Here is a 14,382-nt window from a genome sequence, read left to right as displayed (position 1 = left end):
TACTATAATAAGCTCTATAATATTATATAAATAATGTTCAGGAAAAAATAAAATTACAAAGTGAGCGGTTGGGCCAACAATTTTGTGTTGTCCATTCGTATTTTTAAAAAGAAAAAAAGAAAAAAGAGAAGTACATTTCTGTGTGTGCCGTTAAAAAGAGTTAACCAGCCACGGATGAAACGACAGCGTTTTCCATTTCAAAATCCCAGGCACTTTTCGTCGGTCGAAAGGATTCTCTCTCTTCTCTTCTCTTCCCAAAAAGCGAAACAGAAATCGCAAGATAGCGATTCTCTTTTAACTGTTTTTTTTTTTTTTTTGCTTTCGACAAATTCGAAATTCGAAGTTCACATTTTATCAAATTACATAAGAATTTAAGGAAACACAGAAGATTTTTCTGATTATACCATATCGTTATTAGCTGAGTGAGTGATCATGGAAATATCTGCTGGTCCAGTTGGTTCTTGCTCTAAAGAGAACCAAAAGATCTATCTTGAATGGTTTGCTTTTGCTGATTCAGGTCGCTTTTTCATAACTCTTTCTTCTCCATTTTTATGATTTTCTTTAATTACTTTTTTGTAACACTGTTTATTCTGTTTGTTTGTTTATTTGTTTAGATGGTGATGGTAGAATCACCGGTAATGATGCTATAAAATTCTTTGGAATGTCCAATTTATCTCGGCAGGATCTCAAGCAGGTTTTTTTTTTTTTTTTTTTTTTTTAAAGAAAGAAGAAAAAAAACTTTATTTCATTTTATGTTTACTGTAACTAATTTAATTTATTATTTAGGTATGGGCAATTGCAGATTCTAAACGACAGGGTTATCTCGGCTTCAATGAGTTCATTACTTCTATGCAGGTTTTAATTACTACTTTTTAATTGTTTTATCATATAGTTAATATTGATTTTTATTTACGTACCTTTTTTTTTTCCCAATGTAGTTAATTTCTTTAGCTCAAGCTGGACATCAAATAGCACATGATCTTCTAAGTAGCCAGGGTCTGTATTCTGCTTCTTCTTCTCTCTTCTTTGTTGTTGATTTTTCTGTTTAATTTTATAGTCTTTGATGTTCTAATTATGTTTAAAATGTTTTTGCAGTTGATTTTGAAAATTTGAGACCTCCAACTATGGAAGGTCTTGACGAGTTGCTAGAAGTAAGTGCAATCACAGTTTTGTTTTAGCTAAAACTTTATTGTTTCTTTCTGTGGAAGTTTGTAATTTATCTTTTATCAAATTCACAGCAGAAAAAAAGGCGTCGGTCTAGATCAAGAGACTTTGATGTAAATGGTATGACTTTCTGTTGTTATTGATTGTGCTGGTAATTTTTTTTGCCAATTGTGTATTAATTGACTGCGAATTGTGTAGGTACTCCACCAGTCGAAACGTCGCCTTCAGTGAATTGGTTTTCTCCAAAATCCTCTTCAAAATCGTCGAAAAAGGTTTTTGTATAAGCTTGTATTGCCTTTTATAGTTTACCACCGGACCTGTTTTGGTCTTCATATGATACTAGCTATCAACGATAATGTATATTTTTTTTGACAATCAATGATAATGCATATGACCTGCAATAATCATTACTCGAGCTATTTGTGTATGCTGGCTGCCGAAGAAGGTTTATCCAGTTGCATAATTTCTTTTCTTTGATGTGTATGTTTTTTTTTTTTTTTTTTATTGTTTTCATTCCTTTGTTTTTAAGTTGTATGTCTCCTTATTCTAACTTATACCCCTTATCTTTTTCTGTGCCCAATTACGTATTTTCTTAGGTACCTCTATCCTCTGTTACATCCATCATTGATGGCCTAAAGAGACTGTACATTCAGAAGCTGAAGCCCTTAGAAGTTACTTATCGCTTTAATGATTTTGTATCTCCACTGCTGGTAAGTGAGTAATAGCTTTGATTTGTCAATCGTGACGCTGTTGCCCGCATATGGACTTGACTAAATGTGAAAGATTATTCAGTAGTAATTTTTAGGTATTCTACTGAAAATTATAGGGCATGAAATCATATGAACTAATAGGTTTCCTTTGCTGCAGACAAACAGTGATTTTGATGCCAAACCAATGGTTATGCTATTGGGTCAATATTCCACCGGAAAAACAACATTTATTAAACATTTACTTAAAAGTAGTTATCCTGGTGAGCTCTCTGCCTCCCTCCCTCCTCCAAAAAAGAAAAAAAGAAAAAAGAAGAAAGAAAAAAGAAAGGCAAGAGTGATTTTAAACTTCATGTTTTTCATTCCATTTCATCTTTTGGTCTTGCTACAGGAGCTCATATTGGACCCGAGCCAACTACTGACAGATTTGTTGTTGTTATGGTACTTGAGGACATCCGTATTTTGTTATGTTGCCACTGCTGTTACTGCCTGTATGTGCATGTATTATGTATTTGTTTCTCTGTGGTTCCTTATGCTGACTTTTATTGTTTAAGAAGGCAAAAGTGGTGCAGCAGGCATTAATTAGTTGGCAGTCTCTTTCTTACATAGATGCTTAAGGTTAATATATACTGCTGGAGATAGTTATTAACTTTGCTGTGAGTGTAGGGGTACTTCTTTGAACTTCATTAGTAGGTTCTTAATAGGAAAATGTTTCAGGTCTGTTGACACAATGATGCATTTATTGGTAATCCAGACTAGGAATAGAAGAGCTCTAACTTGTCAATCAATATGCAAGATATAAGCTGGAATTATTTATTTATCTTTTCTTGAGCAATTAAATAACAAGAAATTTATTGACATTTTTGTCAACTAGGTTCTTTTACCCGTTTTTTATTGAGAGAGAGAGAGAGAGAGAGAGAGAGAGAGAGAGAGAAGCTTTCAATAATCACACCATAGAGAAACTTCTAATTATCACACCTATAAGTTTTTAGGAGTCACAACAAGGGTCTAAAAGGTTTAGCACCTAGGGTTGAATTGAATCACACAATTCTAAAATAGCAAAATTGCTTAACATTTATTAAACTAAAATATCTCTGAATTGGAAATTTTACAAGACTAGGTTTTGATAGACTAAAAATAGAAATCCTAAGCAGGAAAATTATATAAACTAATTGAAACTAGGAGAATACTATACAAATACTAATTTGAATTAAATTAACTTAGAAGAAAATTCTTATTATAACAATTAAGAATTAAAGTCCTAATACCGTTATTCTTGTCCTGCATCAAGGGAGATGCCACTTGCTATGGCTCGACCAGTATTTGGGACTTGGAAATTGGTAGGAAACAGAAAGAGAAACAATGGTAAATTAGTAAATAAAAGGCAACATTTGTAGCAAAGGATAACATGCATACTACGCAAGTGTAAATGATAGCGTGTAAGATTGTCAAGGATTGGAATTTCCTTTATTTTTTCTTTTTTCTTTCTATGAATGAAAATCAATTGTTAGAGTAAATGATAGCGTGTAAGATTGTCAAGGATTGGAATTTCCTTTCTTTCTTTCTTCTTGTTTTCTTTCTATGAATGAAAATCAATTGTTCTTTTGGAGGCTAGAATTAATTTATCCTTGCTTTTACCTTGTCTGAATTTTGCCTTCACTCTTTCTTTTTGGTGCAAAATTCCAAGAAGGCTGAAGTTTTAGTTTTTTTTTGCCTATACTTGTTGCATTGGAATAACAAGTGATGTACTAGCTGTGCTTTCTACAGTCTGGTACCGATGAAAGGAGTATTCCGGGCAATACTGTGGCAGTCCAAGCAGATATGCCTTTCAATGGACTAACAACTTTTGGAACTGCATTTCTATCGAAATTTGAATGTTCTCAAATGCCGCATCCTGTGAGTAATCTACAATCACTAAATATGTTTTTGATACTTAATTTGAAGCATTTGAAACATATAACATATGCTCTTTTGCGATTGAAGTTGCTGGAGCATATTACATTTGTGGATACACCTGGAGTTTTATCGGGAGAGAAACAACGAACTCAACGGTCTTATGATTTTACTGGTGTAACCTCATGGTTTGCTGCAAAGTGTGATCTCATTTTGCTTCTATTTGATCCTCACAAACTTGATGTCAGTGATGAGTTCAAGCGTGTGATTTCATCATTACGGGGTCATGATGATAAAATTCGTGTTGTTCTCAACAAGGCAGATCAAGTTGATACTCAACAAGTAAGAGTTTATTCAACCTCTTCTATTTTATTTACTCTTTTATGTATGCATGAACACATGTTATGACATATATGCACGTCTCTTCTCTATTGCTCGCATAGAATTTTAAGCCACCTGTTTGGTCCTGTTTTTGCAGCTGATGAGGGTTTATGGAGCATTGATGTGGTCGCTTGGGAAGGTTCTTAATACTCCTGAAGTTGTGCGTGTTTATATTGGGTAGGTTTTCTATTAAATTGTTTTCAATAGCATTTTAGGATGATGCGAAGATCATTTCGGAAATAACTAAAAGATTGCGAGTTGTTTAGGTCAAAATGTAAACAATGCAACTTGGCCTTTTTAGTTCAGTTCATTTGGGCATGTATTGGTGAAAACTGTGGAAGACAATTTTGTGATTCTGAAAATTTTGCTCATTAATAGATTGCATCTTATGTTTATTATGTCATACAAACTTAATGTTTCTCACTATTTGGCAGCTCGTTCAATGACAAACCAATAAATGAAGATGCTATTGGTCCTATTGGGAAAGAACTTTTTGAGAAAGAACAGGAAGACCTTCTATCTGATCTAAAGGACATACCAAAGAAGGCTTGTGATCGTCGAGTGAGTTTATCGTTGCCATTTGTGTAGGAGGTTTTTCATTTTTAAGTTAAATAGATGCTAGAATAATGCATGATGCATACGTGCACTGGCATCTAATTCATATATCATGTTATATGTATATATCTGCTTGGAATAAACATTGGTTGCAGAATGAAGCTGAATATATGCTGTTCTTCAGATCATTTTAGGGATAAAACTTTCTTTTTAGAGATATTGTTGTAGTGGGATTCTGATGACAATAAATTACATACAGATCAATGAATTCGTGAAACGGGCAAGAGCTGCCAAGATACATGCATATATTATTAGCCATCTTAAAAAGGCAATGCCAACAATGGTGGGTAAAGCAAAGGCCCAACAGCGACTTATTGATAATTTGGGAGAAGAGTTTGGAAAGGTTTTATATTACTCTGACGCATTATCTATACATGACATTTTCTTTGTCCTATCGGGCATTATCTATACTTACCCGATTGTTGTTTCTGTAGGTTCAAAGGGAGTTTCATCTGCCCCCAGGTGACTTTCCAAATGTTGAGCAATTCAGAGAGGTTTTGAGCGGCTACAGCATCGACAAGTTCGAGAAGTTGAAGCCCAAAATGATACAAGCTGTTGATGACATGCTTGGTTATGACATTCCAGAGCTGTTGAAGAACTTCAGGAATCCCTATGGCTAAAAAGGTCACTTGATTTGGCAGTTTATAGGGGCAAAATATTTTGGCCAAGACTAGGTAGTAGAGTTTAAATTCCTCTGTTACATATTATAGGAGAGGCATTTCTTAGCTTATTATCTTCAACATTACATAGGTATATATCGATCCTTGAGTTGCTCAATGGCTTGAGTGGTATTCGTCTATGTAGAAAATGGGTGATCGATTCCTGTTCTTGATTTGTTCATGCCTCAATAATGTGAGATCAAAACTTCGTTGATTTCATTCTTATCAATCTTTTGTCTAAAGTTGCTCCTAATTTTGCTGAAAGAGTGAAGAAATCTTTAATTACCGAAGACTGAATATATGGATTTGGGTCTTCCTGATTGTTTTTTTTATAAAGAAAATCATTGATTTTGCAAGAATCTTTTCTTTTGCAAGAATCTTTTCTTTTGCATACACCTTTTATCACTGCATGCAACTCCTTCCAAATACAGATGAGAGTTTTTATCTTAAATTCTTTTGTTAATGAATCAGGGATTTCCTTTCTATAAATTACAAAATGAAGCTCTTTTAATGGAAATCTTAAATCACATGTACCCAAGAAAGAATATATATATATATATAAGTATCTTATTAAGGACAGAATGTTTGTGAATAGACTGATAGTTTCTTTCCTTAATAATCTCTTGTTCATAATCGGAATAATTTACATTTGACTATGCAAATAGGTAAAAGTAAGCTAGTAGGTGATATTACTTTTCTGGAAAAGTTTAAAAGAAATTAAACTCACAAAAAACAAATGTTAAATCTCTCTCAGAAAAAGAAAACAAATGTTAAAAAAAAAAAGCCAAAAGAGTTTCCGAGTGAACCATTTCCTGAGAAAATGATATTATGTGCTGAAATTTATAAATTATAAAAGTAGCATAGAACATTATTCTTCAGTTTTTAACATCCCTGTTGAAAAAAAAGATTCCAAAAATGGAAGGGAAAAATAATCTTTCTAGATTTTACTTATTTATGATTGCATATATACATTCACTTCTGTCATAGATATTCCAATACTGATATTGAAAATTAACTGCGGATAGTTGTGAGAAAATCATAATGCGTATATACATCCTGCAGATTTCTGAAACTACCAGTTTCATACAGATTAATGTGCTTCAGGGATTTCTGTAGATCTACCCAATACTACCATCACTAATACTGTCACTTCTCAAAGAATCAAGAAAGAAAAATTCCCAAGAAACTCTCCCCAGTCCCCAGTCCCCAGTCATGTCATGCTTTAGCCCCAAGAACAAGCTTTCAATACCTTATAACAAGAAGCCATGGGAACCCTTCATATCCACATTCCAAAAGAAACTGAACCGTCTTTTGAAACCAAAACCCTTTAACAGAATCACTAATCCTAAACACCACCACCGTAAGCACTATCATCATCACCACAGCCAACAATGCCAACCGGCTCGAAGCTCAGCGGATAATAATGATCGGGGTCATGGCTTGGAAGATGATGACAGGGACCATGAGGATACAAAGAATACTGAGTCTACCTCTTTGCAACTGAATGGAGTGGACGCGAGTGCCCAAGAGTTCATAGTTTAAAATGAGAAGAACCTGGAAGCTTGAGAGGCAGATGTCGGACGAGAATTATGTTCAGACATGGGTTCGTGTTTATGAGCATTAGGAATTAATGTCGGCAGGCACACCAATAAAATTATTATTCAAGGAGTTTGAACATTTATGTATTCTTGTCTTTGTTTTATTGGGATTTTAGTGTGATGCAACTTACAGCAACTTGGAAACACCACCACCATTGTTGATGCTACAGGACTTGATTTTGCTTTTTTTTTTTTTTAATTTAATTTTCATCATTCTGAATCTACACACTTGACACAATTATAACAATTGACTAAACTAAAAGAGAAGTTGCTTTTCCTTTTTCTTCCTTTCTTTTTTTAGGCTTCCTCTTTATTTGGGAGCTTATTTTTATTTGCTTGAGTAGATTTATTGAATTCGATTATATATATATCTTTAAATTTTCTTTACCAATAACTGCAATAATGTAAAACTAGTATAACATCAAAGATATAATTTTGATATCACGTTTCCTAAACAATATATCAGAATGAAAAAAAAAAATAATTCTGAATTCTATTTGAAAATCTTAATTGAAGCGAAAATTGATAATGATTATCTATATTGCATTACAATCATATTCATGTCTCACACCGAATACATAAATTTATTTGTTTTGCTTTCCTGTTTCAAAGAACTCTTTTCTTAAGCCTAAGAAAGCATGGAAGTGCATTATATTAAAGTTCCAAGAATCACTACTGAAGCATCTCAGGGAACACTCCAGACCCAGAAACAATAAATGCCGCGGCCTCCGCACTTGTGCCCGCTGCAACCACTGCGTTCGCCGCCACCGCCAACAACAAAGGCAACAACCTATAAAGGGTGTTTTTATCTGTAGAGGGTGACGACATTTCAGACACAGTAGGTAAGGTAACAATGGAAATATAGAGGATTATGAGTTGGATGCTGAGGAGTTCTTGGACAAGTTCATTGAAGGTTAGAGGCTTGAGAAGGAAATAGAAAAAATTTCAAGTTTTGTGGTACAATAAGAACCATGTTTCATGTAAAAGAAATTGTTGTAGAGAATTTAAGTTTCTTTCTCTGTCAAAATTCAAGATCCTGAATTTATGTACAGAACCCCCAATTGTTAAGACCCTCATTATATATATAATACACACACACACATGAACCAATATTGGATATTATCTGTCAAAAATGTTTCATCATGTCTCTTAAATATAAATTTAAGCGTTTCTGTCAAGTCAGGTTGTTTCTCATGTGTTTCCTGCAAAGTTCAAATTCTTGACTGGGAAAATGCAAATCATAATCTAAAAGAAAGATGCTAAATTAACAAGAAAATCAATGAATAAGGAACAAGATAAAGTGCGTACAAGGTGTACATGATAATCCAAGAACATATATTAGATCTCTAACTAGTCATATCAGTGTATGTTGGAGGCATTGAACTAATAACCTAATGGTCTAACCATTCCCTTCTACGAAATGAGGGCAAGGGATTAACATAAAATGTTATTCTATTTGGCAACAACATCTTCTTCTTGTACTCCATAAGCGTTGCCTCCTCCTCCTAGTTTTGAGTCAGTGGAAAGGTTTTAATTTTGAAAAGATCATTAGTAGACGAAGCTTTAACAGCTGAAGATTGTTGGCGAGCAAAATGCACCCGTCCTTCCTGAATGTATATTTGTATTCTGTGGAACAGCTCGCAAGATCTACAGGAAATGCCTCTCCTCCTTTTTTAGCTTCAAATGGGTACTTCACAGTTTCAACACAATTCATGCTGTTACATATGTTTTCTACTCCACCTTTACCCTGTACAAGAAAGCAAGAAAAGTAAAGAAGAAGGATAAAAAAAAGAATTTCTTGTTATGACCTGCTAGAGTGAAAGTAGTATAGAGTTGTAAGAAATTCAAAGTGCTCTAATTGTTTATGGCAGCAACAAGAACACCAACAATTATTACTTTCGTAAGTACCCAATTTTCTATTTTTCTTTTTCCAAGGAAATCTCTTCTTCTAAGAGTTTGTATTTCTTCCTTGAAAAGCTACAATAACTGGAATCAGTAAACAAATAAATATTATACATTTTAAAGATTCTTGTTTGAGCATCATCCGCAGACTGCTAATTTTGAGTAATCCATTTAGCTTGTGCAAATTTGAGGCTCTTAATAAGAATCTAAGAACTATCAGGTGAATTTACTATGCTTTGAAATACATCTACAGCAGGTGAGTGATCGATCATTCCTTACTGCATGCAGCTCATTTATCGCATGCTACAGACTTTGCTTTTGAAGAATTCATAAATGGATAATAACATTCTTTTTTGACAAGCTATATTGCCTTGTTTCTGTTTATGTTTCTTAATCTTTAGTGACCGTACCTTATTCTCTTATAATATTTTACATTTTCTGTAGTTTGTATAGTTCCTGAAGCATCTTTCTGCTGGAAAATGGCTGGAAACTCATATAGTTTTAGCCAGATTATTATTTGATATCACTTAATTAAACTAATTCTCCAATGTATGGCGTAACTAATTTTTCTCAGAACTCATTTTCCTGTGAGTAAGAAATTAGAATCAAAATGAGCCAACTCTGAAGCCCAACAGATACGGGCCAAACATAAGTCCATTCTTGATTCTGTTACCCGCGGTAATATTTGTGGACTGCGGGTGGTCAGCGAGTGAGAGACAATACAATACGATTAATCAGTGCTGTTAACAGAACAGCTCTCGGTATTTTTCAGTTTTGCATAATCTGGTAGTTAACTTTCTCCTTTTGCTCTTCAACTTTGTTTACTCTTTAATTACTTGTATATTTATTTGACTTAAGTGTTTGATTAAGGTTCTTTTGTACTTGCATAGAAACTGTTTGATTATCGTGTTGTTCTTTTTCTTTTTCTTGTTGGGGTCTTCGAGAATATGATTTTGTATACCCCCTATATTGTTTGATTAAATTCCCCATAGAGTAGCAGACTTGAAACTCTGGCTCTCATTATTCTTAGGTATGTATTTGGTCGTTGATTATGTTTGGCACTCTCTTTTTCTTTATTTATATTGTTTGTGAACTCTATTAGGATTAACAAATACAAAACCCCTGTTTCATAATTTTTCACTTAATTTTATCCAGTCATTCTTAACTTATGAATTTTTTCTTCAAAATGAGCATTTATTTGGCAGTCTGGCAGTTTGCTTGAGAAGAAACAGATATCTTTGGATTTAGTTTAAAATAAGAAGATTGATTTATTTGTTAAATGCTGAATTGCAGAAAGAAAGTAGAGTGAGGCTTCAGGAATATGCTGCCGCAGAAGATGAAGAAGGCTGTGGGAGACAACCCTAAGAAGCTTGCTAATTTAATTGATCTTGTAAATCTTCCCTCAACTCTTAGAGAGTTTGTGGGCCAGTCTCAAATTTCTCGTTTGGGCTGTTTCATGCGTGTCTGGTCCTATATCAAGACCAATAATCTCCAGGTTTCTAAATTTCCTCAGCTAGGTTCCTTTTGTGTATGCTTCTTCAAGAAACTTTTTTAGTAAATTGGAGAGACTTTGACATAAATCATGTTGGGTTATGTATCGTAATTTTCTGCTTTCATCTTCCATGAATAGTTAGTGTACTGATTTCAATTAGAATTCGAACTATTGTGTCTTCATTTCAATCTTCTCTTATTTGCACATAATTTCTATTATAGTTTTCTGTGTTATTACATCACTTGCGCACCTCCTGAAATAGTTTTTGATATTCTGTTGGAAGGGAAAAAACGAAAGAGCAACTGTCTTGATTTTTAAATGCATTCTGTGCATATTCTTCTGCTTCACCTAATGATTAAGTTAGCTATTTGTTATCACCTTTGTTCTTTTTTTGTTCTTCTTAGTCCTTAAATTCTATGGTATTCATGTTAGAGGGTGTCTCAGTCAACACAGTTGATGCTAGTTCAATGTGATTACACATGACAAGTGTTTTTTTTTTCTTAATTTTTGTTTCTTAAATTAACTTAATTGCATAGACTTAAAACTGCTAAGCTTCTTACAACTGTGGCTCTAAGCAGGAGTAAATTTGCCTACTCGTGGTTCTTAATAAGGCTCTAATTCTACTGCTATGTCTTTAAAACTTTAGATATCCTTCTTTTTGAACTCCACTAATTTTTCTGGTTGTCTGCTTCACTAGGATCCGAACAATAAGAATGTAGTCAACTGTGATGAAAAGTTGAAGAGTATTTTGTTGGGAAAGCCTCAAGTTGATCTAGCTGAACTACCTGCTCTGATCAAACTGCATTTTCCCAAAGAGCCAAAGTAAGTTGCAACTTGAAATCAAGATGTCCATTTAGAAAGTAATATCTTCCTCATTGCATCACAAAATACACAGGCGCTTTACATTGTAATTTGTTATTTTTTAATTGATTATCTGAATATTCAATTATGATGTATCCAACACAGAATTCTGGTTCAACTGAAGCTTTCTGTCCCTCTATCAAATATTTTTCTCATAGGATTTTATCTTGTTGCATCAAATGATGATTATAACCTGTATTTGCTTTTTCCTCGACTGTTGGGATTGCAGGAATCCATGAAAATGCTTTAGTAATATTCTCTGCTTTTCTTGAAGCTCCTAGCAACATTTCAGTTAGGGTTCTTCATATTCACGGACAGCTATTCCCCTTCCAAGCTTGGTTATGTGCTAAGTTTTTACCTTGGATTGATTCCTTCAGGAATATATCGAGGTTAAATATTTTATTAACGTGAAACACTTCCGATCTGTTGTCGATTTTAGGAATTGCCATTTGGTACATTTCCCTTCCACCTCTAGTGGGATTACCTTCTTGGTGAAATTTGAGGAGAGTAGACTGCAATCTGAACAAAAGAAATTCGGAAGAATATTGCTTGGCACATCATCTGTTGTTAACAAGATTAGAAGAATGATTGCAGTGCGTCAAGTTTAAAAAAGAAAATTTAGAACAAGGACTAGAACTAGAATTGAGCTAACAACAATATTCTTTGTCATCATTATAGAAACTGAGTTAAGCAATTTTTTACTACATAATCAGCAACAATTTGATTTGTCTTCTCTGTAGGGTGGAAGGAATCCCAAAATACATATTTATTTGCATCTGAGCATGTGAAGGGGTTTCTTTTATTGCACATGTAACCCATCTCAAATAGTCCAGTTCCACAGCATGCTTCTGCTGCATTATCGAACCCTGCAATTAGACGTTGAGTTAGAACTCATTTACCCTGTTAATTCATTTCACATAGCTATGTCAGGGTTCATATAGAATGATCCTGGAGCAAAGAACTTACCAAAAGAACTTGGATTCTCAATAATCTTTGAGAGAATATCATAAGGGTTTGAAAGCACCAGTTTGATCCCATCAAGATTCTTATTCAGCTCAATGAGCATGCCATTCAACTTCTCATTGAAATCCTTGGCCACATTGTTGTATTCTTCAATGCACTGACTTCCAAAAAATATATTTGTTGTTCTTTCCAAAGGCAAGCACCCCATTGGAGGAAGCCCACTTACTGATATCTTTCTAGCTCCTAGAAGATGAAGCTCTGTGATAAAATCTCTAGCAATTCCTACAAGAAAATTCTGGTACTCCCTCACAGAAAACTCTGATGATCTTCCTGGAAGGATGTAGTAATTTTCTAGAAAGTCATTTGTTCCGATGCTCATCAGGTAGAGTGCTTCCCTTAGATGCTCATTAGCTTTTTCATGTCCTAGATAGCCACTAAGTTTCTTCTGGTATTCTTTATAGTACTCCAACTCCTTCCAAAGAGGTATTACAGACTGCAACTCCAATGAGAACGAAGAAATTAAGCTCATGCTAAAGGGTCAACAATTCCTACTATCTTGAATCTAAATATCTTGTTGAACAGTAAATTGTAAGAAATTATTCAAAATGTCTATCCATGTGGTTGCCGGTTAAGAATATGCTAAGTTCTGCCTATTTCTAGTATTACACAGTGAGCACAACTTACTAGCACATCTGAAGTAGCATTATCATAACCAGTTCCTGCAGAAGCGAAGCAAACTCCCACGGCAAAATCTTGTATGTCATACGTCGGATCCAGATATGCAGGTACCGTTGGCTTGAGCCCGAAAGCTTCAGAAATGAAGTCTGTTGGAATCCGACCATTGGAGAACCTTCCAGTGGGTTTGCCACCATTGAAATCCCGACCATAAGGTGCAAAATTGCTTTTTAGTACTGTAGGTATGTAGTCATTGTTGCCTGAATCCACCGAAGAGTCTCCGAACACAATAATGGCCGAAACTTTTGCATTTACCTGAAGGATTTGCAGTAGCAGATGAACTAACAAGAACCGGAACATGGTCTCACTATCCATTTTTAGTATACCCTAACTCTGAAGTTGCATGTACCCTTTATATATAATATTGTATTATATGCAAGTCTGTAGGTGGTTGGTGAAGCCGGTATGAATGATGATTCCCTGTGACGCTGGTTAAAGGGAGAAGCTAATTAAAATAAGTGTAGATGAAATTTGTTGAGACTTTTAATTGTTGCAGAGAGTGGGTGCTTACGCTATGTGTACTGTATTCAATGACTTGAAAGGAGTTGGTTATGACATTTTTTTTTGAGGCTTGCCACGGAGAGTTATTGGCTTCATCTCTCTTTCTCTCTCTCTCTCTCTCTCTCTCTATATATATATATATATATATATATATATCAATTTTATAGTTTTTTATAATAATTTATTAATTAATATGTTACTTTTTAAATTAAATAATGCTTCGTATTCTATTAATTATATTAACTAATAATTAATTTAATTATTCAATAATTTCTAATTAGCTTATTAATTATATATCAAGATGTAAATTTTTTAAATATGCATTTATTATTGATATGTAAGTATTATATTAATGCATAATATTTATTCTTATTATATAATAAATATATTAACTAATAATTATTTTCATAATTAAATAATAATTCTAATCAAGATAATAAAAGTGTATTAAACTTCTCTATAAATTTATTTTAATATTATTTAGTATTAAAATAATAACAATAATTTAGAATGTGCAGATAAACAATTAATTATTACTAATTTCTGATGAGTTTTTGTAATGAAGCTAAAAAGGGTCAGGATTTATATTTTACTTAAAACTGGAAATGTATATTAACGCCTGCAATCCACTGCTTCCGAAAATAGAGTTGTCCCTTCCAGACCCATGGTCCAGGGAGGATTTTTCTTAAAACAGTTGCCCTAATCACATGCACCAGCATCTTCATCCTAGTTGTCCAGGTCAGCAAATAGGCCCTCCCAATTGTCAATCTAACTGGAAGGTTAGCTCCTTTGTCTTTCATCCCTTTCAAACTGGAGCTACAGTGATTGTGTCTGTAGTTTTTTCTTTTTGTTCTTTAGTTTACCAAAAGATCTTTGAATGTTAATTAAAGTGAGAAGCCACTTACACCATT

The 14,382-nt window shown here is 33.8% G+C and overlaps 3 protein-coding genes across 6 annotated transcripts; 2 read left to right on the top strand and 1 right to left on the bottom strand.

Annotated features, from left to right (window-relative positions):
- The first annotated feature begins 115 nt into the window (after positions 1 to 115).
- On the top strand, positions 116 to 5,648 carry LOC8268119 (EH domain-containing protein 1). 2 transcript variants are annotated; one of them, XM_015726630.3, is made up of 16 exons: positions 116 to 517; positions 615 to 694; positions 787 to 855; positions 939 to 996; positions 1,096 to 1,151; positions 1,242 to 1,284; positions 1,363 to 1,436; positions 1,761 to 1,874; positions 2,032 to 2,134; positions 2,263 to 2,312; positions 3,639 to 3,767; positions 3,855 to 4,106; positions 4,243 to 4,322; positions 4,580 to 4,706; positions 4,960 to 5,103; positions 5,195 to 5,648. In XM_015726630.3, exons 1-16 carry the CDS (start codon positions 433 to 435, stop codon positions 5,378 to 5,380), a joined length of 1,650 nt encoding a protein of 549 aa, XP_015582116.2. In that variant the 5' UTR covers positions 116 to 432; the 3' UTR covers positions 5,381 to 5,648. The 2 variants fall into 2 exon arrangements, with proteins under 2 accessions (XP_015582116.2, XP_002531194.2); XM_002531148.4 differs by having other exon boundaries at positions 125 to 517; positions 1,239 to 1,284.
- A 3,842-nt stretch (positions 5,649 to 9,490) lies between these two features.
- Positions 9,491 to 12,923, top strand: LOC107262213 (upstream activation factor subunit UAF30). 3 transcript variants are annotated; one of them, XM_048379631.1, is made up of 4 exons: positions 9,491 to 9,705; positions 10,213 to 10,414; positions 11,109 to 11,233; positions 12,431 to 12,561. In XM_048379631.1, the coding sequence occupies exons 2-4, from the start codon at positions 10,241 to 10,243 to the stop codon at positions 12,462 to 12,464; spliced, it is 333 nt and encodes a 110-aa protein (XP_048235588.1). In that variant the 5' UTR covers positions 9,491 to 9,705; positions 10,213 to 10,240; the 3' UTR covers positions 12,465 to 12,561. The 3 variants fall into 3 exon arrangements, with proteins under 3 accessions (XP_048235588.1, XP_015582122.1, XP_015582123.1); XM_015726636.3 differs by lacking the exon at positions 12,431 to 12,561 and adding an exon at positions 12,896 to 12,923 and having other exon boundaries at positions 9,496 to 9,705; XM_015726637.3 differs by lacking the exon at positions 12,431 to 12,561 and adding an exon at positions 11,502 to 12,139 and having other exon boundaries at positions 9,496 to 9,705.
- Positions 11,915 to 13,593, bottom strand: LOC8268121 (GDSL esterase/lipase At4g26790). The gene is made up of 3 exons (XM_015726635.3): positions 12,920 to 13,593; positions 12,239 to 12,728; positions 11,915 to 12,138 (listed from the first exon to the last, which is right to left on the bottom strand). Exons 1-3 carry the CDS (start codon positions 13,283 to 13,285, stop codon positions 11,945 to 11,947), a joined length of 1,050 nt encoding a protein of 349 aa, XP_015582121.1. The 5' UTR covers positions 13,286 to 13,593; the 3' UTR covers positions 11,915 to 11,944.
- Between the last annotated feature and the right edge of the window lie 789 nt (positions 13,594 to 14,382).

This window comes from Ricinus communis, chromosome 9, assembly GCF_019578655.1.
Source record: "Ricinus communis isolate WT05 ecotype wild-type chromosome 9, ASM1957865v1, whole genome shotgun sequence".
NCBI lineage: Eukaryota > Viridiplantae > Streptophyta > Magnoliopsida > Malpighiales > Euphorbiaceae > Ricinus > Ricinus communis.
Note: the sequence above shows the minus strand (reverse complement) of the source record. Positions and strands in the feature narration are given on the sequence as shown.